The sequence below is a fragment of the Cetorhinus maximus genome, chromosome 1, assembly GCF_964194155.1.
Source record: "Cetorhinus maximus chromosome 1, sCetMax3.hap1.1, whole genome shotgun sequence".
Classification (NCBI taxonomy): domain Eukaryota; kingdom Metazoa; phylum Chordata; class Chondrichthyes; order Lamniformes; family Cetorhinidae; genus Cetorhinus; species Cetorhinus maximus.
Genome location: NC_135879.1, coordinates 171,860,061 through 171,885,973, shown reverse-complemented (window position 1 = coordinate 171,885,973; position 25,913 = coordinate 171,860,061). Strand labels below are relative to the sequence as shown.

General features: G+C 43.8%; 1 protein-coding gene across 3 annotated transcripts in view; it reads left to right on the top strand.

The window, feature by feature from the left end:
• Window positions 1–25,913, top strand: part of LOC144685460 (integrin alpha-2-like) — a 171,291-nt gene that overhangs the window by 21,362 nt on the left and 124,016 nt on the right. For 2 of the 3 annotated variants that reach the window (XM_078549998.1, XM_078549990.1), the window contains exon 2: window positions 18,750–18,876. In XM_078549998.1, coding sequence (XP_078406124.1) covers window positions 18,750–18,876 — 127 coding nt within the window. Of the gene's footprint in view, window positions 1–18,747; window positions 18,877–25,913 lie in introns of those variants that run through there. The other variant, XM_078550007.1, reaches the window with a different exon arrangement.

Below are 25,913 nucleotides of genomic sequence, written 5' to 3'. Positions count from 1 at the left end.
CTTCAACCATCTCCTATCCCTTCAGTTAAAAATATAGTTACTTTCTCAATCACTTAACAGTTTCTTTCATTGGCTTTCCCTGGTAATTCATTTGCAAGCTACAACTTTTTGCATAAAATGATTACTCCTGGCATTTTGAACCAGTGCAATAGTGATGAATTTGCCAGGAACAATTTTGTAAGCCCTCTTCAAAATCTTGTAAATTTTAATTATGTCACCTTTTAAGTTTTTTCCAAAGGAATGGATGCCTAATTTTCTTAACTTGTTCTCATAAGTTCTCAAAACGTGTTTCATAATTATTGGTCATTCTGAACTTGCACAGTCAGTTCAGAAGGTCCACAGCCAGTAAATTAAAGCCAATGTCGATTTTTAAACAATTATGCATGCAACCCAAAGAAACGGGCAGGTTTCAGAGTACTGACGGTCAGGACAAAATAATGGCTCCTATTTGAAAGAGTTCTGTTAAATAGCAATCGGCTACTAGATGTCCTATGAAAGAAAACTAAGACCCTGATTTCTATATTAGTATTATGGCCCTACTCATAATTATGTTTGACAAATTAATTATTAGCAAGATCATTGCATTTTTAATGATATTGCTGGATGATACCTGAGCTTTCAATGGAGTTGATAGAGGGTGTTTTAACAGTCAAAAGTTTTGGAAAAATTATATCTATCAGTCATTAGAAGCTATTGTTACAGACAGGAAGGGGATTAATTTAAACAGCCCTGATTTCCCCAATCACTAAACAGAAAGGAGTTTTTGATGAGTGGTGGCATATTTTCCCCAAACCTTCAGTTTGGAGTTATCAAATCCTCCATTAATAATCCCACAGCAAACTTGAGATAAGGCAAAATAAGAAGATTGGTTTGCTTTACACACACAGACAAAACACGGGAAAGAGGTTTTGCAACATCTGCCCCTTTTTGCATTCATACAATAAAGGAGGGATAAGGGAAAGAAAGAGGTCCAGGGCAGAGACCAAGGTAAAAATAAGAATTATGGTTTCATGTGAGTCCAGAATCCAGAATCAATGCCCAAGGAAGGTTCTTTTAGGTGACTTTGTCTGGCAAAATTGCTGGTCTTGGTCCTAGGAACGCGGTTGTAAGTTGAGTCCATTGAAGATGCAGCAAAGTATTCTTGTATTCTGGGTATTAGTTCACTCTGTAGGTGAAATATAGGGTTCTTTCTGGAAATCAGACTTGGGGAGAGAGATGGTGGTCAGAGGTAGGCTGCTAGTCGACAGTCCAGTTCTCTTATGTGGTTAAACCACAACTGAAGGTAAAATTCAAAAGTTGAATAATTAAAGGAATTCAAACAGCTCATGTCTCGGTCATGCGACAGGGTGGTTTCAGGTCAAGCTATTTGTGTTTTGAGCAGGTAACTGAAGAACCATTAGTACAATGTTGGAAATGATGAGTCTCAAACAGCTCCGCCTTTGTCTAGAGCTGGCTGGTACAGATGTATCGTCTATGAATCCTTTGTTGCTTGGCTGGAATGTTTATACAATAGAAATCACATTCCAGGAGGATGATGAGGTAACCATTGTCTACTAGAACTGCTTATAATCTTCCAGAAACCATCATGTGATTAGTGGCAGTCATTTTATCAGCCAAGCAATTGTCCATTTTGAAAAACAGAAAAAAAATATTTTTTAAAGTAGTCAGGCTGACGTAGATATATATATATATATTTCTTCCTGTCTCCTGGATGGGACACTATCAAAACGTTTTGTGCTATTTTTATGCTAACAATTATGACCTTAAAAAAGAATTAGGCCGGAATTTTCCAGGTGGGACCCGCTGGGGGCGAGGTGGCGCCCCAGCCAGAAATCCATTGGCTTGCGGCGGGACCAGAAGATCACGGCGGTGGGTAGGTGTGGAAAATCCTGCCCTTAGACTTTTTTGTTAAGACTATGACATTTTAAAAAATTGATGATATTGTTATGACTGAACACAGCAAATTTCAAATAAAAATAAACCATTTTGGAATATTAGCACATTTCATTTTTCTTGCCTAATGTTAAATACTACTCGACAATCTGTGTAAGAAACAGTAATTTGAGCAGGGCGTTGTAAGGATGGGCAAAAATCCAGAGCCAAGTTTCAAGCTCGGTTTAGCTCAGCTGACTCTTGTGTCTTTATCTGAGAGAGAAAAAAAACGTTGCCCACGGACAAAATGAAAACTTGAGGATTTAGTCTCACCTCATTTTTACTGTCTCGGGTGTATGGTTTAAACACTGCGTTTGAATTTTTCTTCATTTTTACATGGTTTGGGCATTTCTAGTTTGGATTGTAGTTTTGATTAGAAAATGAGATCTATCTCAAGAGTGTAGCTAGGGCTATGTGGTGACAGGTGGTTTTATGGTGGTTTGTGCAGATGAACAAATAACTTTGGGCAGTATATTCCCCTCATCGTTGGGGGAGGGGTTTGTGTGGGGGCGGGTGGGAGCGGGCGCAAAAGAACACAGAAATCTCCCTGAGGCACGGAGGTTAAAATTTTTAAAAGCTAAATACAGAAAAGAAAATATTATAAGACATGTCCCCTCATGTGACAGTGTCACATGAGCTGGGACATGTCAAGGAACATTAATGGAAAACTTTATTTAATTTTTAAAAACGTCATGAAACCTCATCCCACCCATGGACACAGTTCCATGAAAAATGCGAAGGCCGCCTGGGCTCTTTGTCTGCCCACCAACCTTAAGGTTGGATGGGCAGATCACGTAACTATTTTAATTAGTTTTTAACAGGCCTTAATAGGCCTTTGACAGTTCGGCGGCCATGCAGCCAAGTCGGCTGTGCGCCCACCGAACTGAAAATCTAAATGATGTGCAGTGACATCGGGACGCCCGTCCGACATCGCCCCGTGTCATTTTATGCATCGGCAAGCGGGCCCCGTCCCCACTCGCCGACCCGAAAAATCTTCCCATGGGGCAGAATTTTCTGCCTGTCGGGCGGGCGGGCCGGACCCAATCTCCGGCGGGCAGGGAGCCGATCCCCGCCATTGAAGCGGGTCGCACCACCATTTTACGTGGGCGGGCCAATTAAGGCCCGCCCAGCATGACGTCCAGCGGGGAGCGCTATGCACTTAATGTGCAGGCACGGGGGGATTCCCTAAAAGTGAGAGTGCGCTCTTTCATGCATGCGCACAAAAGAGTGCACATCTCCCTGAGGCTAAGTGCAGCCTCAGGCAGATTGCTTCCACTTTGAAAAATATTAAAAATAGAAAAAAAAATCCCTAACATGTCCCCCTCATGTGACAATGTCACATGAGATGAGACATGTTCATAATTTACAGAATAACTTTATTACAATTTTGAGAACACTGCATGAAACCTCATCCTGCCGCTGGATGGGGTTTCATGTTTTCTCTATTTGCCGCCAGGGCTCCTGGCCTGCCCGCCAACCTGATTTTGCTGAGCCCCCACCTTCCTGAAAATTTAAATGGGGCGGGATAACGTCGGGGGTTCCGCCCAACGTCATCCCGCGTCATTTTACGTGTCGGCGAGCAGGCCCCGCCCCCTGCTCGCCGATGGCAAAATTCTGCCCATTATTTTTAGTTCTGATTTGTGCGAAAACCAAAGGTACAGATTTTCCAATAGATAACACCATGAATGCTCGAAGTAAGAACAAAATACACTGGAAACCCACAGCAGGTTAATCAGCATTTGAAAAGGAAAGATAAAATAGTATGTTTGTTCCATCTCTCATTTGACAAACCAATCATCTGTTTTCTTGTAATGTGAAATGAAGTAGACATCAATCCTATTGTAGTTTTCTTATCACATGCAGAATGGTACATAAAGTCAGATCAGAGAGTATAACAAAACTTCAGTTCACGTGACATTGCTAGACTTTATGATACTCATTGCAAGAATATAATTACATAGAAATTATAACATGGAAACAGACTATTCAACTCAATTGGTCCATTTTAATGTTTATCCATAGCATGAGCTGTACTCCTAATCCTGTGATCCCATAACAATTTTATGTCAACCACTTAACAAATCTATTCTTAAATGTTGATTTGGGGCTGAATTTTCATCTGGGTGCGGAGGTATGTTTCAGTGCACAAATGGCCACATTTTGACTCTTTTGGAGAAAATCCGATTTTCCTTTGCATTCCCAACCTAGTGCCATTTTCCTCTGGCCTTTTTCCAGGCCGGCAATGCCGAGTGTGAAAAATGCACACCTGCCCCTGCTGAGTTTTGGTTCCCTATTTTGAATGATGGACGAAAATTGGATTTCCACCCACTACCATTTTTGTCTGGTGGTACAGGGTTTTGGAAGCCCATTAAAAGCATGCCAGGTTTGACAGTTTGTGAAGAAAATGGGAAAGCCTGCTGAAGAGTAAGGAACATTCTGAAAGTTAAGCAGAAAATATTTTGCCATATTCAGATGTCACTTTTAGGTGGTATCTTGTAGTGTAGATACATTTTTAATGCAGTGATTCATCATAGGGATTTGTCCTGCAAAGGTAAGTTGACCCTTACATTGACCAGCATTGTGTAATTGTTCATATGAATTACAGTACTTTTCCAATGGAGAAAGTGCCATAATGTAAAAAAGGAAGTTCTCTGCCGACATGTTTTTGTGCTCTGAATTTATTGTGCAGAATTTTGCCATCAGCGAGCAGGGGGTGGGGCCCGCTCGCCAACGCGTAAAATGACGCAGGATGATGTCGGGTGGAACCCCCGACGTCATCCTACCCCATTTAAATTTTCAGGAAGGTGGGGGCGCAGCAAAATCAGCTGCGGGCCCGCCAACCTGTCAATGGCCAATTGAGGCCGTTGACAGGATCAATTATACAATTAAAGGACCTGCCCGTCCAGCCTTAAGGTCAGTTGGCAGGCCAGGAGCCCCAGCCGCAAATAGATAAAACATGAAACCTCATCCAGCGGCGGGATGAGGTTTCATGTAGGGTTTTAAAAGGCTTAATAAACCTATTCTGAAGGATTTTCCCCTCGGTGATTTGGGGACGGGGCCCACTCGCTGAGGGGAAAATGATGCAGGATGATGGTGGGAGGAACCCCCGACGTCATCCTGGTCCATTTAAATCTTCAGGAACACAGGCGGACAGTGAAATCAGCTATCCGCCCGCCGACCTGTCAATGGCCAATTAAGGCCATTGACAGACTAATCAACCCATCCAAGCTTAAGACTGGCGGGCAGGCCAGGAGCCCCAGCGGGCTCCAGATTATTCATGAAACCTCATCCACTGGCGGGCTGAAGTTTCATGTCCGCTTTTTAAAAAGTTAATAAACTTTGTGTTTCTTATTAACATTTCCCATCTCGTGCGTAATAATTTTAATACTTCTCTATTTTTTGACTTTTCTTAGCTGTTAGTAAACTCCCTGACACAGCACTTTGCCTCAGGGAGCAATGCGCTCTTCCGTGCGCATGCGCGAAAGAGTGTACTTTGACAGTTGGGGATTCCCTCCCCCCCACCCCTGCACATTAAGCACATAGTCTTAATTGACCCGCCCACTCAAAATGGCAGCGGGCCCCGTTTCGGCAGCAGTGGTTGGCTGCCCGCCCACCGCCGAGCCGGTGGGGCCCGCTCACTCATCGAGGGCTAAATTCTGCCTATTATGTAAATTATGAACATGTCCCATCTAATGTGACATTATCACACGAGGGGGACATGTTAGGGAATTTTTTTTTTCTATTTTTCATACTTTTCAAAGTGTAAGCGATCTCCCTGAGGTAGCACTTTGCCTCAGGAAGATGTGCGCTCTTTCGTGTGCATGCATGAAACAGCACACTCTCGCTTTTGGGGAATCCCCCCCACCCGCACAGGAAGCGCTTAGCGCTTCCCACCAGACGTCGCGCTTGGCGGGCCTTAATTGGCCCGCCCACGTAAAATGGCAGCGGGGCCCACTTCTCCGGCGGGGATTGGCTCTCCACCCGCCGGAGATTGGGTCGGGCCCACCTGCCCGACAGGCAGAAAATTCTGCCCATTGCCTGGCAGATCTGGCTGCTTTAAAAAAAACTGCTTCTAAAGGTAAAAAAAATCTGTACCTGCTCTCCCTCCATTGGCAGGCACTCTGCTTTGAAATGAAAATGGATATATGGTCTGCCAGTGGAGCAGGAAGCTTTTGTTATGACAGCTATTCCATTATGAACGCTTGGCTAGGTTTCAAAAGGTTCAGCTCAACAGGTGGACTTATTAGTTCAAGAACTATTGAAACTTTTACTAGCTTATAATAACAAAATATGTCTTCGATATGGTTTTGCTTCTTTACAAACCAAAGAGGCACTTAAAGGATGACAATTTTTTTCTCTAGGGTTTTGGTTTCGTATCAATGATAGTGAATTTCAATTCAGATTTTCCTTAGATTGTTAGAGGTTTAATGTTTTTCCAATGATTTTGAGATAATTTCCATTGCTATTGCATTGGCTCCTGAGAATGATACATAGTGCAACCTGTTGAGTCCTATGGAGGATATATGGGGTCATAGAGGTGGCATGGAGTAACATGGGGAATGTGAGGTGGCATGGAGTGACATGGGGAATGTGAGGTGGCATGGAGTGGCATGAGGGTGGTGGGAGTGAGGGGTGATGCTTAGGGGCTTTTAAATGATGTTGGGAGCTAAGCTACTGTGTTGGAGCACCTTCACACCCATAGTCCTCACACATTCCATTTCAACACACAAACTGCACTGCAAACCAGGCCCCTGTGTGTAAAGATGAAAATCTCTCATAAAATCTCACATGTGTTTGCTGTGCATTTTGCGAGCTGCAAAAGTGCACAGGTCAGGTTTTCCCTAGTCCAGATGAAAACTCTAGGTACATGGCCAGGATTTTACCCTCATTGGGTGGGCTCGGCGGGAGCGAGTGGGAGCAGTCGGGAAGCTGACCGCCATCCGCGATCAGGCTGCAACTGTGATTTCACGCTGGGCGGGCCTCACGCTGGGCGAGCCAATTAAGGCCCGCCCAGCATGAAGCGCATGCTGCAGCGCTCAGCGCTGCCTGTGTTGGGGGGGTGGAGGGCGAGTGGGGAACTTTGCGCGTGCGCATGAGTGTGCGCAGGCAAAGCTCCCTGTTCAGGGAGCTGAAGATTTTAAAAATTACAAGTAAAGAGTTTTAAAATGTTAAAATACATGTCCCCTCATGTGACTGTCACGTGAGCAGGGACATGTCATGAGCGAAATTTAAATATTTTTATTTTATTTTTATTTGCTATTGGAAACCTCATCCCGCCCGTGGATGAAGTTTCCTAAAAAATCCAAAGGTCACTTGGCCTTTTCGCCTGCCCGCCAAGCGTAAGGTTAGACAGACAGCGAAAAATTGAACTTAATTATTACTTTAATGGCCTTAATAGGCCTTTTAATTGTCAGCAGGCCGCTGCCGAATCCCGTGCACGCCTGCCGACAGAAATATCATGCGTCATTTAAGCTCATTCGGGTCGGGCACATTGGCCAAGCGAGCGAAAAATTCTGGCCTATATGTTAGTTCCCTATTACTAACTGAAGATTAGATGGCTCTCTTCTTGGGAATAAGCACATTGTAGTAATTGTACACCAAGATGTTTTCTTGTATTGCTTTGTTGTTCTTCAAGGGAAGATGCTAGGGGTTCAGAAAATAAAAACAATTAGATACTTAGGTACTGAGAAGTGTTTATTCAGATCCAACTGTGACAAAGAGGATAACAGGCAAAACATTATTAAAAAGATTATATATATGACATCTTTGTTCCTTGTCATCTGAAATGCTTTCTATCAGGTCTGCAAAACTTGGAAACTTGATGAATACTGAATCAGGTCTCACTGGCATGCATAAATTGAAAGATTTGGTTTCTTGTTTGATGCAAATTAACTTACAACAGAAGCCAAAAAGAGAGCAATTACGCTCACCATCTGTGAGCCTGCAATAATATTGATTAAGATTCTGATTGCTCCTGTCCAGCCTAAAGGCAGAATGTAAGAAGCTTTAATCCAAATGGTCAAAGAACACCTGAGCCTGAAGACACTTGTTATTGTGGGACAGTTTGTGTTTAACCAGGAGAGAAAAAAAGGCGATGAAAATGTTTCTCAGTCTATGGCAATACTGGGAAACTACAAAAACATAAGACTGTTATGGGTTTCTTGAGAACACAGCGCTTTGAAGAAAACATTGACACTGAGAAAAATGTTGGTGGAAAGCAGACTCATGTCTCAAAATAGTAATTATGGTAAATGCCACAAAGTTCAGCAGCTGTGGATTTAACAGAGTTGCGCAACCATTTTAGAGGAGTGGTAATCATGATCATTCAAGCTGGCATTAAATTAAGTGTCATAGCTGTGCAGGAAGGGAAACGAAAATAGGTCCACAAATCATATCATAGCACTGTGAGGAGAAGACAAAAATCTGGTCTTCATTCTGCCAATTCTGACAAGGAACCTGAGGAAGAAACTGGTAGCACAAGGTTAGATGAATGAAGGAAGAAACTTCCTATATGTTCCATTACAGGAATGAAGCAATGTGAGGTTGTGGTGTCAATTCAGATATTGGTGAAATTGAATTGGACACTGGAGTTCCAGTATCTATTACGTTAACATAAGTGTATTTGATAAGTTTCAGAAAACTGCCCTACAAAAATCACTTCATTCAAAAGTTATTGTGGACACTTTTTCCTGATCCTTGAGAAAATAAAACAGAAAAATCAGACCAAACAATTGTCTGTAATTGTAGTTAAGTGCAGAGGTCCCTCATTAATGAGCCAACGTCAGTTTCATTGCCTGAAGTTAACCTGGGCCAGTATTATGGGCCTGAATTTTTCCTGTGTCGGGTGGGCTTGGTGGGAGCGGGCGGGGGCAGTCGCAGAGCTGACCGCCGCCTGCAATCGGCTTCGCACCGCCATTTTACGTGGGCGGGCCAATTAAGGCCCGCCCAGTGTAATGCGGGAGTGGTAGTGTTGAACGCTACCTGTGCGGGCGGGGGGAGGAGGGAGAGTCGGGTCCAACGCTCTTTCGGAAAGAGCGCTTCAATCTCCCTGAGGCAGCTCCGTGCCTCAGGGAGATTGAAGCGCTTTTGAAAAAAATAAATAAATGGAATAAAAATTTAATGAAGCATGTCCCCTCATGTGACTGTGCCACGCGAGAAGGGACATGTTTTTATTTTTTTCAAAAAAAGTTTTTATTCAGTTTGAAAAAGCTTTAGGAAACCTCATCCCGCTCGTGGATGAGGTTTTCTAAAAAAAGTAAAGACCGCTTGCTTTTCTCGTCTGCTCACGAACCATTGGACAGGCAGCATAAATTTGAAATTAATTAGTTCATTAATGGCCATAATAGGCCTTTATAATATTGGTGGGTGTGCAGCCGAATCCGGTGTGTGCCCGCCAAACATAACATCGCGCAACAGCGCGATGATGTCGGGACGCATGCCCGACGTCATCACACGTCATTTTACGTTCCAGCAAGTTGGGCCCGTCCCCGCACTCCGAATATAAAATCCTGGCCATGAAAATCACCACTCAAAGAACTGCGGCTGGATTCATGGAAGAAGCCCAATCTTCCCAAGGAAAGACCTTTTAGAACAGAAATGAGGAGAAACTTCTTTAGCCAGACAGTGGTGAATCTATGGAATTCATTGCCACAGAAGGCTGTGGAGGCCAGGTCATTGAGTGTATTTAAGACCGAGATAGATAGGTTCTTGATTGGTAAGAGGATCAAAGGTTACGGGGAGAAGGCGGGAGAATGGGTTGAGAAATCTATCAGCCATGATTGAATGGCGGAGCAGACTCGATGGGCTGAATGGCCTAATTTCTGCTCCTATGTTTTATGGTCTTAATCTCAGTCCAAAACCTGGTACAGCAAGGGACATCCAGGTAAATCTTAATGGCCCAGAAACTGGTGGAGCCGTGTGCCTCATGGCCAGTGATGTGAATTAGACCTATTTCTTTACCCTAGCTACTTAAACAAAATTTAACTGCGTGCAGTTTTAGTTTCCCTATTTAAGGAAGGATGTAAATGCGTTGAAGGCGGTTCAGAGGAGATTTCCTCGATTGATACCTGGAATGAGTGGGCTGTCCTTTGAGGAAAAGTTGGACAGGCTGGGCTTGTTTCCACTGGAGTTTAGAAGAGTGAGGGTTGATTTGATTGAAGTATACAAGATCCTGATGGCCTTGACAAACTAGACATTGAAAGAATGTTTCCTCTTGTGGGTGAGTCCAGAACTAGAGGGCATTGTTTTAAAATTAGGGGTTGTCCTTTTAGGACAGAGATGAGGAGAATTTTTTTCTCTCAGGGGGTTGCGCGACTTTGGAATTCTCTGCTTCAGAAGGCGGTGGAGGCGGGGTCATTGAATATTTTTTAAGGCAGAGGTAGATAGATTCTTGTTAGGCAAGGGAATCAAAGGTAATTAGGTTTAGATGGGAATGTGGAAATTGAAACACAAGAAGATCAGCCATGATCTTATTGAATAGTGGAGCAGGCTCAAAGGGCCGAATGGTCTACTCCTGATCCTGTTTCTAATGTTCTTATGTTCTTAAGGAAAGAAAAGGAAATGGAGTTAACAATGGAAAAGGAAATAGAATGGCTTGGAGTCAATACGCAGAAAGAGAAATAAAGAGAGGGAAAGAAAGAGAATGGATTAAGAGAAAGACATGAAAGGCGTTAAGGCCATGTGAGGAGGGCTAAATATGATTCCCCCATCCTACCACTCCAAGTCTGATTGTAACAGAGGGCAGAATTTTCCTGTTGGCGATTTGGAGGCGGGGCTTGCTCACAGACGGGAAAATGACGCAGGATGACGTCGGGAGGAACCCCCAATGTCATCCCGGTCCATTTAAATATTGAGGAAGGCGGGGAGACAGCGCGATCAGCTATCCACCCGCCGACTTGTCAATGGCCAATTCAGGCCATTGACAGGATAATTAAGCTTGTTAAATGCCCTGCCCATCCAAGCTTAAGGCTGGCGGACAGGCCAGGAGCCCCAGCGGGCTTCTGATAATACATGAAACTTCATCCACTGGCGGGATGAGGTTTCATGTCCGTTTTTAAAAACTTCAATAAAGTTTATGTGCTTCTTATTAACATGTCCCATCTCGTTTGACATTGTCACATGAGTGGGACATGTTAATAATTTTAATATTTTTCTATTTTTAAAGATTTTTATACTGTCAGTGATCTCCCTGAGACAGCACTTAGTCTCAGGGAGATGTGACAGATGGGGAATCCCTCCACACCCCGCACAGGAAGCGCATAGCGCTTCCTGTCGGGCAGGCCGCTGGTTGGGCTTTAATTGGCCCGCCCACTCAAAATGGCGGCAGGCCCCTTTTCGCCAGCAGAGTTCGGCTGCCCGCCCGCCGCCGAGCCGGTGGGGCCCGCCCGCCCATCAAGGTAAAAATTCTGGCCAGAGTTTTTCATGGATTTAGCAAGGAGGTGCTTTGCCAACACTGCAGAAGCCCCATGTACACTTTCTGATTATAAAGAATTAATCAGGCTGGTTTTCTGAGTTTAAACAAAGAATAAGGTAAGTTTGGTGACCCTCGTCCCAAATTTTAAAAAAAACTAGGGCCAGAATCTTTGGGTCGGCGATCAGCTGCGCACCCTCCTGTGCCCGCTCCCGTCCAACCCCCAGGACAGGGAGAAAATTCTCCCCTAGCTAAATCACAATCACCATCTATACATCGCACACATCCCCTGGACCCACACACACACTAGTAGAACAAGAGGATGAACTTAAGGGTTTTTTACAGTTCATGAAAAAGATAAAACAAGCAAAGAAATATACAGTTAACTGTCCTTCGGCTCGTCTTGATGCGATGATTCCACTTTGCAGCCGTTTTATTCGGTTGTCTTCCTGTGTGTAGTTGTATGGAGCAGATTTCCATGGTTTATTCCCAAAAGATCTTGGTTTTCAGTAGATTTCTCTTGTCAGGATAGTTACTTTGCAAATTGGGCCCAATGCTTTCAAGGAAGTGAGAGAGAAAAGCAGCTTCCTTGCAGCTTTTCAGCACAGCATTCTGATCTCTCCTTGTGATCTCTCTGGCTTGATAAAACAGTTCTTAAAAGCCCTGCTGGCTGTATATCCAGAGGAATTTGATTACCATGTCTGCAATGGTCATTATTTTATAGAACAGGCAATTATATTTTTGTGTCTCATCTCAAACTTTTGCAGAAATTCAAGATTCTGGCTGACTAGCAGTCCTCTATTGTCTTAATAGGCTTACAGTTCATTGTTTTTTTTAAATCCAGCCAGAAAAAGGAAATTAAAAATTGTATCTTTTTTAGAAAAGGCACATCCTCATAACAAAGGATGTCAATAGAATTGGATTGGATGGTCTATGAAAGCATAATTGAGATAGGCAAGCCTGATTGTGCCTTTGATAAAACCTGAACAGAATGGTTTCAAGATCATTCTGAATGTGAAAGTACTATGAGACCGACATTAGTTGAGTATGTGGTTTCAAAGAAAATTGTAGATTGCTTACTCTGGAGACCAAGAAGCAATATGACCTGGAATTTCCCTTGGCATCAATGTGATTAATCCTTCTTAAATGGGTAGTGCCAAAGAACATGTCAGCAGCACTACCATGAAAATGACATGCCAACTTGGTGACATCAAGGCAGCTTTTGTGGGTGTGCCACTAATTGGCGCTAGTAAAACTGTGTGACTGTGGTCATACCATGGCCAAAGGAAGATGGTTATGGATGTTGCAGATACATTGCCTCAGCCTCAGGACATCACTGCAAGATTTTGCAGGGAAATGTCCTAGGCCCAACAACTTCAACTGCCTTATCAATGACCTTCCCTTCATCATAAGGTCAGAAGTGAACTGTTTCCTGATGTTCTGTGTTCATCTCCATTGGCAACCACCATTCAAGCCACACACGTTCAAGTAACATGATGGTTACAGCTGTAACACTCGAGGGATTTTGACACTATCCTGGACAAAGCAGTTCTGCTCGATTTAGCTTGCTATTCACTAGTTTAAGCCTCAATCCACCTCTGCCAGCATACCGTGGCTGCTGTTTATACTACCTACAGGATGTACCGTAGCAAGTCGCCAAGGCTTTATCAGCAGCACTTCACAAAGCTATAAACTCCATTATGAGGGCATACAAGGGCAAAAGGTGCATGAGAAAACCATCACCTTCAGGTTTCCCTCCAAGTCACATACCATCGTCGCTTAGACATGTATCACCATTCCTTTATTGTTACTAACACTGGTAGTGCATTCCACATCCTCACGATTCACTGTGTAAGAAGCAAAAGCTTTTTTTGACTCTCTGCTCTAAATCGCTGACGTGTAATCTTGGATCAATTGCCTCTCATAATTGACAGAATCTTAGAATGATACAGCACAGAAGGATGTCACCTAACCTATTGTGCCTGTGCCAGCTCATTGGTAAAGCAATCCAATAGACCCACTCTGCTGTTCTTAACCCATATTTTCCCTTAAAATATTTATCTAGTTCCGTTTCGACAATTATTATTGGGCAAAATTTAATGGACCCCCGCCGGCTTGTTTGCAGGTGAGGGGTCTGTAAAATTACCCAGGTTACCTTTCCACTGCCCTCTATTCCGCCCCAACCTGTACACAATTTTATGAGGGCCAAGCAAGGCTTAGCCAACCCACCTGCCCTTGCCCAATTGAGGCCCTTAATTTGCTGATTAAGGGCCGCTTCCCACCCATTCCCAATGTTTAGGTTGATGGGAGATCAGGGGCAGGTGGTGGTTGGGGCAGAGGCCCATCAGGTCACCCTGCTCAGGCAGGAAGGGGGAGCAGGGGGTGTGCCTTGCTCACTGGCTCCCTTTTCACACCGGGCTTCCCCCCAAGATCTTCCCCCCACCCCACCCCTTCTGAGTGCTTCTCCCACTCTCAGCCTCACCAGAAAGACCCCCATCTCATTCTCCCCCACCACCCCAGATCTCCCCTCCTGTCTCCACTGCAAGACCCACCCACTCCTCCATCCTGAGCACTTGGACTTAGAAATTGGCTTGTTGTCCCAGTAGTGGCCACCGCCTCCAGTCAGACTGACTGACAGCTCTCTGAAGCAAGATTTCCCCCGAACAAGGGAAGAGTAGTCTTGCCCTTAGCCAATTAACTATCCTCGGAGTGTGGGGAAACCCTGCCACCCTGTTAAATTCTGCCCATTGAATCTGCTCCCAATATCTTTTCAAATAAAGCAAGCCAGACCGTAGCAACATGCCGCCTTTTTTCCTCATGTCACCTCAGGTCCTTTTGTCAATTGCACTTAAAACGTGTATTTTTTTAACAAGTTGATTTTTATTGGTCTAGTGAAAAGCCAGGGTAAATCACTTCTTACACATATTTGTGACCTAACTGTAGGAGGTTGTATATAATTGGGATAAAGACTTGGGGGGAGATATAGAGTAAAGGATTAACATCAGAAGCACCTGATGACGATGTAGTGACACATGACTGACTGACATAGATCGGGAAGGAGGTGAGGTTCCAACATCGAGCAAAGTCCCTAATATGTACATAGAAGCTGTAAATAAGGAGTAAGGGTTTTAACAAACTACAGTCTCAAACAGCTTACTTTGGGAGAATAGACAAGTCCCAAAAAGCCCCACCTAAACTCCGAGCACACAACAAAACACTAACCAATGTTCAAAACAAAAAGCTAAAAGCTACTGCGGATGCTGGAAATCCAAAACAAAAACAGAATTACCTGGAAAAACTCAGCAGGTCTGGCAGCATTGGTGGAGAAGAAATCAGTTAACGTTTCGAGTCTTCATGACCCTTCGGCAGAACTGAGTATAGTTAGGAGAAAGGTGAAATATAAGCTGGTCTAAGGTGGGGGGGCGGGGGGAGAGAGAAGTTGAGGGTGGGATGATTGTGGAGATAAGCAAGCAGTGATAGGAGCAGATAATCAAAAGATGTCACAGACAAAAGGATCAAAGAGGTGTTGAAGGTGGTGATATTGTCTAAGAAAAGTGCTAGTTAAGAATGGAAGACAGGATACTCAAGGTACAGCTCTTGTGGGGGTGGGGTGGAAAGACTAACAAAGTTTTAGTTTTTGATTTAAAAATAATGGAAATAGGTGGGAAAAGAAGAATCTATATAAATTATTGAAAAAAAAGGGAGGGGGGAGAAACGGGGTGGGGATGGGGGGAGGGGGAGTTTAAGATCTAAAGTTGTTGAATTCAATATTCAGCCCAGAAGGCTGTAAAGTGCCTAGTCGGAAGATGAGGTGCTGTTCCTCCAGTTTGCATTGTTCTCTCTCTATGCCGAGCAGCCACACAGCAACCCAAAAGTTCTTGCGCAGGCTGTGTACAAATCGACACCACAAAAAGGTTTAAAGGGGCCATGCATTTAAACATATCGCCCGTGCACTCCAATAAAAAAATCAGAGGGCATGTTGGACCAAACATTTGTTTACTGCTCTAAGAATTCCTTATTTTTTAAATTATTTGTTTAACAAACTCTTTACCAAGGGAATGTTTAAAATGACATGGAGTTGTTGAGGTTAATAGCACAGGTGCATTTAAGGGGAAGTTAGATAAGTAAATGAGGAAGAAAGGAAATAGAAGGGTATTCTGTTAAAAATAAGTGAAGTAGGGTGGGAGGAGGCACATGTGGAACATAAACATTGACTTGGACCTGTTGATAAGAATGGCTTGTTTCTTTGCTGTAAATTCAACGTTATTTTGATGGAATTCCAGAATATTCATTATTATCAGGGAAAGTGATTTGACCCAGAAAAATGCTTGTGAGGGTTATTTTCCTTACTGCTTGGGAATGAAGGAGGCTTCCCGTTGGTTACTGTAACATTTGGTTATATAGCTGGCATGCATGCAAATTTATCCTGCTCACTGTACTGTTTGGAATGAGTACTTGAATGAAAATCACGGTGGGAACATCTAAACATGTGTCCACTAGTAAATAGGCGAAAATTTTCTTCACTCGTTTACAGGTTAAAGGAGACAGAACCTTTATGACATACTGCTGATTAAGATTGAAGTGCTGGCAAAGTGACATAGGGCAGAATTTTCTCTTCGGTGTGCGGAGGCGGGCCCCGCACACCAACACGTAAAATGACACGCGGTGACATCGGTCGTGCATCCCAACGACACTGCACGTCATTCCGGTTTTCCGTTTGGCGGGCGCGCAGCGGAGGGGGATGTACGCCCGCTGAACTGTCAAAGGCCTGTTAAAGCCATTAGGAGAGTAATTTAACTAATTGACCTTAAGGTTGGCGGGCAGGCAAAGAGCCCAAGCGGCCTTCACGTTTTTCATGAAACATCATCCACGGGCGGTATGAGGTTTCATGAAGGTTTTATTAAATTAATAAACATTTTTCTCACATTTCATAAACATGTCCCAGCTCATGTGACATTGTCACATGAGGGGACGTGTTTAAATAATTTTAATCTGTCTTTATTTTAAACTTACAATTTGAAATTAATCTCCCTGAGGCAGTTCCATGTCACAGGGAGATTTCGGCACTCTTTCGTGCACATGCACGAAAGAGCGCAGGCCCCGACTCTACCTCCTCCCTCTGCCCGCACAGGTAGCGCTGAGCGCTACTGGGCACGCGTCACGCTGGGTGGGCCTTAATTTGCCCACCCACGTAAAATGGCGGCACGCAGCCAATCACGGCTGGCGATCGGCTCCGTGCCCACCCACTCCCGACAGGCCCACCCAACAGGCAGAAGATTCTGCCATAGAGAAACTTCTGCTGCAAGGTGAAATTAGTACAATTCTTCACAGAATATTGGCCAGTACTTTCTTAAGCATCATAATTGGCAATTTACACCAGAATTTCTTATGAATCTCATTTAGCATTTCCCAGAATGCAAAGACAGGTAAATAGCAAACACAAATCAGCACAAACAATCAGGGCCCTATAAAAGCAGAAAACACACACCTAAATTGAAATCACAAAACTTACGCTGTGTTTACCTGCCTAGGCAGGCATGTTTCAGAAAATACAATTGTTGAAAGCTGCAAAGCTTTCAAAGATTTCTAAGTTTAATTTAATCATTCTGGTGCCAGAAAAATGCTTTCAAAGATCCAGAACATACAATGAGGAGAAATAAAAAAATTACTTTAGAAATTCACCATGGCCTGAATTTTTCAAGCAGTGCGCAGGCTCGGCAGGAGCGGGCGGGGGCCAATTAAGGCCTGTCCGGGTAATGCACGAGCTGTACCGCTCAGCACTACCTGTGCGGGCGGGGGGAGGAGGGAGAGTCGGGACCTGCGCTCTTTCATGCATGTGCGCGAAAGAGCACTTCAATCTCCCTGAGGCACGGATCTACCTCAGGGTGATTGAATCGACATTGAAATAGTTAAATAAAAAGGTTAAAAATGTATTTAAACATGTCCCCTCATGTGACTGTGTCACATGAGATGGGACATGTTTTTATATTTATGAAAAAATTGTCATTTATTTAATAAAAGCTTTAGGAAAACTCACCCCGTTCGTGGATGAGGTTTCCTAAAAATCACAAAGGCCACTTGGCCTTTTCGCATGCATGCTAACCTTAAGGTTGGACAGGCAGCATTAACAATTGCAATAATTACTTTGTTAATGGCCTTGATAGGCCGTTTACATTTCGGCGGGTGCGCAGCCGACTCCGGCGCGTGCCCGCCAAACAAAATATTGCAGGACTGTGAATGACATCGGGACACATGCCCGACGCCATCGTACATCATTTTACACGTCGGCACGTCAGGCCCACCCCCGCATGCCGACTGAACAATCCTGCCCCATAAAACACTAAGAACTTAAACCCATTCTGAACTACTGTCAATGCAGTAAACTCGCATTCTCTGGTCTGTGCAAGTGGGGCTGAACTATGTTAATGAGCGGCAGAGGGTTTCAGCGAAAGTTTCACTGAGTCAGTTGAGAAAATTGAGATTGAGGCGTAGTGTAAAAATGGTCCTATTTCACTTGCATACAAATTTATCCAATTTATTATGCTTTAAAATTTCTTGAGGCCAACTACTTTCTTTAAAAGACTTTCAGGGGTACTTTTGGTGGCCTACCTAGTTGAAACGGAAGAGCATCTGAGTTAGATAGCTGTTGTGAACTTGCTACCTTGTTCGTTTTTCATTACCATATTTACCCAGCCTTCTACTGGGTGACCCAGGAGCACACCTAGATCAGCCCAATGCCTTATAACTGTGCTTAAATCCAGTTGCTATGTCATATAAAGGACTCAGTACAATTTTGAAGGACAACTGAATAGAGCATGTGCTTGCACTCTCTGCTGTTTAAAACAGGTGGTGCAAAGGAAAAGGTCACAAAAAGGTAAGTGAAAACCTATTTTTGAGAGGCCAGGAGGGGCACCTGTGTTGCTCCAGGCTCAGCAAGAATAATGCAGGTCACTGTTTCCCTGGGCCCCCCTACTCCACAAATACATATTTTCCTTCCTCTATCTCTGGACTTACCATCATTCTGGCCAAGAAAGCCTAAGGACCACCCAATACATAGCAGGAGGTGAGCTACAGTGGGACACTCATTTGGGGAACTAGCTCTCCAAAGGCATGGTAACGAAGTGTGGCCCTCTAAAACAACCAGACCTGTCAGTGTTAGGAACAGGTAGCTGTCTCCTAAGACAAAGAATTACCTTCTGAAAGAAGAATGGCAACATTGCAATTGCTAATCAGCACTCACATTTCTGAAGTTAAAATGTTGAATGTTAAAATAATCCACAAAATGTGTGGTGTATTATTGCTCAATTAGGCTTGAAAAATAGAAAATTACTTAATATCATAACAATCATTCTTAAATATTACCTTCTTTCTGATTCACAAATTGATATTGTTTTTGTCATTTATATAGGTGGTCTTCTTCTGCAACCATCCCAGGCCTTTAATGTTGATGTGTTGAAAGCCAAAATGTTGTCAGGCCCTCCGGGTGTTCAGTTTGGCACCTCCATTCAGCAGCTCTCAAACTCTGATGGGCAATGGTAAGACAAAAGTTATTCTGACATTTATTTTGAAAACTTCATAATGGAACTTGGTTCACCTACAGTCATGCTGTTCCTGGTTACTGCAGTGATGAAGTAAATAAAAAAAAAAGACCAATACAATGTTCAATTTGGGCACTGTAAAGAAAGCAGGAGAATGGGTGACTTCTTCAACGTTTATTTGCTATCAGCATTTTTTTATCATGCTCTAAAGGGAATAGATAGTTGATCAGTAACTGAAATGTAAACTGGAAGTGGCAGTTTTCTGTGGTATTGCTTTCCTATTTGCCATCCTTTCTTTAAAGAAAATTTAGCTTCATTGCTCAAATCCATAGTAATGTGCAACTTCTCGTGGAAAAGCATTGACAAACTCAGGTTTTAGAAAAGGGTTTTCACAATGAACAAAGGGTGAAAGAATACATGACCCACTTGGAAAACAATAATTATGGGAAGCCAAAGGGCAAAGAAAAAGTGCAATGGTCAAATGGCTACTTGAAATCTATCTTTACCTAGGAATAAGAAGGGAAGTTACTTAAATCATATATCCAAAACAAGTCATCTATAATACATTAAAATGTTATATGTGCAAACACCTACGGCAGGATTTTACCATCGGCGGGGCCCGCTCGCCAACGTGTAAAATGACACGGAATGACTCCCGACGTCACCCCACGCCGTTTAAGTTTTCAGGAAGGCGGGGATGCAGCAAAATCAGCTGCACGCCCGCCGACCTGTCAGTGGCCAATTGAGGCCATTGACAGGATCAATTAAGCAATTAAAGGACCTGCCCGTCCAACCTTAAGGTTGGTGGGCAGGCCAGGAGCCCCGGCGGCAACTAGAAAAGACATGAAACTCATCCACTGGCGGGATGAGGTTTCATGTAGGGATTTAAAAATTTTAATAAAGTTGTTATGGAAATTATGAACATGTCCCAACTCACGTGACATTGTCACATGAGGGGACATGTAAGGGAATTTATTTTTTCTAATTTTAATATTGTTGAAAGTAGAGCCATTGCACGAAAGAGCGCACTCTTGATTTTAGGAATTCCACCCCCCACCCCGCCCGCACAGGGAGTGCATAGCTGGGTGGGCCTTATTGGCCCGCCTACTTGAAATGGCGCCGCGCCTCCGCTCAGGGGCACCGATCAGAAGCACGCCCGCACGCACCAGCCCATCAACTTCCCCCCACAACGGGGGGAAAGTTCTGCCTCTACTGTGTAACATCTACTTCTTGTAGCAATTATACTTTTTTGTCACAGTCACATTTATCACACACAGCTTCAACACGCTATGCCCCTCGCGCTTTTCTGTCATGTTTCTCTCTGTTTCTGTTGACATTACTTAATTTTTTCCCACACAGCACTGGTTATTTTTTATTTATTTATTCATTCATGGGATGTTGGAGTCACTGGCTAGGCCATCATTTATTGCCCATCCTGAATTGACCCCGAGAAGGTGGTGGTGAGCTGCCTTCTTGAATCGCTACAGTCCATGTGTTGTATGTACACCGACAGTGCTATTCAGAAGGGCATTCCAGAGTTCTGCCCCAGAGACAGTGAAGGAATGGTGATATATTTCCAAGTCAGGATGGTGAGTGACTTCGAGGGGAACTTGCAGGTGGTGGTGTTCCCAAGTATCTGCTGCCCTTGTCCTTCTAGGTGATAGAGGTCACGGGTTTGGAAGGTGCTGTTGAAGGAGCCTCAGTGAGGTGCTACAGTGCATCTTGTAGATGGTAGACACTGCTGCTACTGCAGCCTCAGTGGTGGAAGGACTGAGTGTTTGTGGATGGGGTGCCAATCAAGCAAGTTGCTTTTCCCTGGATGGTATCAAGCTTCTTTTGTTGTTGGAGTTCCTTTCATCCAGGCAACTGGAGAGTATTCCATCACACTCCTGGCTTATTTCTTATAGATGGTGGACAGGCTTTGGGAAGTCAGGAGGTGAGTTACTCACCACAGAATCGCCAGCCTCTAATCTGGTCTTGTAGCCACAGCATTTATATGGCTGGTCCAGTTGAGTTTCTGGGCAATGGTTACCCCCAGGAAGTTGATAGTGACGGATTCAGCAATGGTAATGCCATTGAATGTCAAGGGGAGCAGATTAGATTCTCTCTTGTTGGAGATGGTCATTGCCTGGCACTTCTGTGGCATGAATCTTACTTGCCACTTATCAGCCCAAGCTTGAACGCTGTCCATGTCTTGCATATACACTCTTCAGTATCTAAGGATTCACAAAAGGTGCTGAACATTTCACAATCATCAGCGAATATCCCCACTTCTGACCATATGATGGTGAAAAAATGATTCATGAAGTAGTTGAAGATGTTTGGGCCTAGGACATGACCCTGAGGAACCCCTGCAGCGATGTCCTGGGACAGAGATGATTGGTCTCTAACAACCACATCCATCTTCCTTTGTGCTAGGTATAACTCCAACCAGTGGAGAGTTATTCCTCTGATTCCCATTGACTCCAGTTTTGCTCAGGCTCCTTGATGCCACACCCAGTCAAATACTGCCTTGATGTCATTCTCACCTCACCTCTAGAGTTCAGCTCTTTTATCCATTACACTTCAAAATTACTTCACTGGTTGGGAAGCATTTTGAGACATCCTGAGGTCATGAAAGAAATAAAGCAATGTTTGCATTTATATAGTATCTTGTACAACCTCAGGACATCTCTGAAATGCTTTACAGGCATTGAAGCACATTTGAATTATAGTCACTGTGTAATATAGGAACTTCAGCAGCCAATCTGCATACAGCAAGCATCCACAAACAGTATTGTAATATTGATCAAATAATCTGTTTTCTGTGATGTTGATTGAGGGATAGATATTAGCCAGAACAATGAGAATATGTAATTGGACATTTTGCACCTTCCCTAGACGGTAGACATACCTGGTTTAACACCCCATCTAAAAGATAGCACCTCCAGTAGTGTAGCACTCCCTCAGTGCTGAAATGTCAGCCTAGGCTTTTCCACCCAAGCCCTGGAGTGGAAGTTGAACTCACAACTTTTTGAGTCAGAAGTGAACATGTGACCTATCCTGTTCAATGGTTTGATTGATCTGTGTTTGATTATAATATGTTGCTGGAAATCTGAAACAAAACAAAAATTAATGGAAAAACTCAGCAGGTCTGACAGCATCTGTGAAGAGAAAGACAGAGTTAATGTTTTGTTAACTCTGTCTTTCTGTCCACAGATGCTATCAGGTCTGCTGAGTTTTTCCAGCAATTTTTGTATTTGTGTTTGATTATGTTTGTCTATTCTCTTATATATGTCACTGTACTTGAATGCTTAAGCCTATGGATGTAGCTACAGAGATACTTAAAATGAGAATCTTCCAGAGAAAAGACCTGGGTCCTGGATGACACCATGTGTGTATAAAAATCCCATAAGTTCTGAGAAGTTGTGAAGTATTATAAATAAACCTGTTGTAGATTTAGAATTAGTGTCACCTCTACATTGTTTTGAGATAAATCAGACATAAGTTATGCAGCAACCTGGTGAATACACAACAAAAATTTCCGATGATGTTTGAGATGACAACACAAAGTGGGATGCAAGGCACTTGATAGTGAGCAAACCAGGATATTAAGTACAGTGATAATGAGGATACATATCCTTTTCCTATGAGTGATGTTGATCATCCAGCTTATCAAGTTGATCACATAGCTCAACATCAAGTTTATAGATGTAATCGCAGATTGAAGAGAACTTTGCATCTCAAAGGTTATTTCTGTACTTGGAGAAAATAGGCAAATATAACTGTAAATGATTTAATTCAAAACAAGGTTTTAGTTAGGGGGGGTGGGGAGATGTAGTGTTCAATGGTTTTTTCGAGAGGACTAGAATATAAAAGCAGGGATGTGCTGCTGAGGCTTTATAAGGCTCTGGTCAGACCACATTTAGAATATTGTGAGCAATTTTGGGCCCCGTATCTCAGGAAGGATGTGCTGACCCTGAAGAGGGTCCAGAGGAGGTTCACGAGAATGATCCTAGGAATGAAAGGCTTAACATATGAGGAACGTTTGAGGACTCTGGGTCTATACTCGATGGAGTTTAGAAGGATGAGGGGGGATCTGATTGAAACTTACAGAATACTGAAAGGCCTGGATAGAGTGGATGTGGGGAAGATGTTTCCATTATTAGGAGAGACTAGGACCCGAGGGCACAGCCTCAGAGTAAAGGGAAGACCTTTTAGAACCGAGATGAGGAGAAACGTCTTTAGCCAGAGAGTGGTGAATCTATGGAATTCATTGCCACAGAAGGCTGTGGAGGCCAGGTCAATGAGTATATTTAATACCGAGATAGATAGGTTCTTGATTGGTAAGGGGATCAAAGGTTACAGGGAGAATGGGGTTGAGAAACATACCAGCCATGATTGAATGGCAGAGCAGACTCAATGGGCCGAATGGCCTAATTTCTGCTCCTATGTCTTATGATTTACCTGTGTTTGATTATGTTTGTCCGTTTTCTGATCCATTTAACTGTACTTGATTTTGCAAGCCTATGGGTGGCGCTATAGAGCTAATTAAACAGAAGCTTCTAGAGAAAAGACCTGGGTTCTGGCTAGCATCATGGGTGTGTACAAATCCTTTAAGTTCTGAGATGTTTTAAAGTATTGTTTAAATAAGCCTGTTTTAGATTTAGAACTAGTGTCATATCTGCATTTTTCTGAGATGAGTCAAACATATAAGATATACTGCAATCCAGTGAATACGTAACACTACCAACTGATCCAGGGCTGACACAGGCATTGTATAAATGCAAGTTCTTTCTTTCACTTTTCTTTCCATTACTGGTTAAGTGGCACCGTTCCCTAAGAGACCTCCCACATCTGAGGGGAATAGATAGAGAGGAGAGGATAAAATTGTTTCCCTTGGTGGAGAATTCTCAAACCAGGGGACATAGATTCAAGATAAGTAGCAGAAGGTGTAGGGGGGACATGAGGAAGAACTTTTTTATGCAGTGGGTAGTGGGTGTCTGGAGTTCACTGCCCAAGTTGGTGGTAGACGCAGAAACTCTAAACTCTTAAAAAGTACCTGGATCTGCACCTTAAATGCTGTAAACTGCAGGGCTATGGGCTGGGTGCAGGAAGGTGGGATTAGAAAGGGCACCTGGGTGTCCTCGGGCTGGCATGGACAAGATGGTCCGAATGGCCATGTTCTGTGCTGTAACTTTTCTATGGTTCTATCTGTTTCCTACCTAGGTGGCGCTGTTAAAACCAGTTTCTGGCATTGCAAATTTTTCAATTAAGTTTCAAAGTAAATGTATTTTACGTTTGTGCATAAACAACAGTGGGCACAGTTAACCTCACTGGCCAGAAATACCCCCCCGCCGGGGGTGGGGGGGTGGGTTGTGCGAGGGCAGGCAGGGGAGTGCGATAACCCAATCAGTGTCCCCGATCAGGTCCGCACCGCAATTTTGCGTGGGCGGGCCAATTAAGGCCTGCCCATCATGACATGCGCCACCCGCACGTCAGCCAGAAAATTCAGCCCACTCAGTGAAAATCTGGCCCTTAGTGAAAACACAACATAATATGATGAATGCGAAAGAAAATCTGGGACAGAACCTCAACTGAGTAGACCCACATGCTGCAGGAACACTAAGCGAGTCGGGAATCCGGTTGTTGTTGAACCAGCCTTTGCTGTGGCTTTTTAACACAGCCATAGCACTAGCATCTAGCTTCGGGGTTTGCCGGACAATCAGAGAAGGGCATGCAGGATGAAACGCAGAATCTGTCAAAGGAAGGTTTTCCAGTTAAAGAAAACACAGCAGGGGTCAGAATGGATGAACAATATATTGATTCTTAAGGCTTCGGCAACCACAGGAATAAAAAAGACTCAGATTGATGCTGTGACCACACATAGGTCTCTTGCTCTTTCCTAGAGGTCTAGCTGCGGGATCTGAGGGACTGAAGTATTGTGATGTTTGCAAGAAATGAAGGAATAGATTGGTCTCTCCAACCAAGCATTTGCGGCTGGAGTGATCAGCAGGGGTGTGTCCCTCAAACCTGGATAAATTGTCCCAAAAAGTCAATGATTTCTGGCATCCAGTGGTAGCCAGCTTGACAACCACAGGCAAATGTGTGCTCACCTGGGCCAGGACACTGACCTGCCATGAAAGCCTGCACCTCCTGAGGCACTGGTGCTCAGGTCTGATGAGATACTTATTCCTCTACCTGTAGACCCTGTGTTGGGGGCTTCATCTGCTTTCTGCTGGATCTCTGTACCAATCTTCTCTGAACGGCAATGTGGCATATGGATGCAAATAAGGCAGCTGGTGCTGGCGTTGCTCCTATTGCTGCTTGTGTTGCTGGTTCTGCTGGTCCTGCTCCTCTTGTTCTTTATCAGGGGCCCAAATTAGAGCTGCTCCCATGCTATGGTGGAGTCAGGAAATGCAAATCAAGATGAGTAAATTCCAAGGCCTGAAGAGCATGTGAATTCCAAGAAATTGGCAATCACCTGTCAAGCACTGAAAGCACACTTTCAGAAGAAGAGCACCAGCCTCTCATCCGGGCTCTTTAGGTTCACTAAGCAAAGGATACCCAGCCTGTCAATTTCACTGAAGAAGCACTTCTCACTGTGATCCAACCTGACTGATCCTGACAAATTGCAGACAGCTCAGGAAATCTGTGCGCTGGCTGTTAAAACCAGAATGTTGAGTTAAACCCTGAGATAACTGTCTCTTTTTAAGTATACCAATTATTTAAAAGATAGTTCCACGGAGATTCCCTGTTCACTTCAAACCCGTGTTACAGATGGGGAAAGATGTGTGATAATTTTCCCCCTCTGATGGAGGAGCCCAGGAGATCAGTGCAAAAGACAAAGTTGAAGCATTTACAACCATCTTCAGCCAGAAGTGCCAAGTAGATGATCTATGTCAGTCTCCTTCGGAGGTCCCTAGCATCACAGATGCCAGTCTTCAGCCAATTTGATTCACTTCATGTGATATCAAGAAATGGCTGAAGGCACTGGATACTGCAACGGCTATGGGCCCTGACAACCTTCCAGAAATAGTACAGGAGACTTGTGC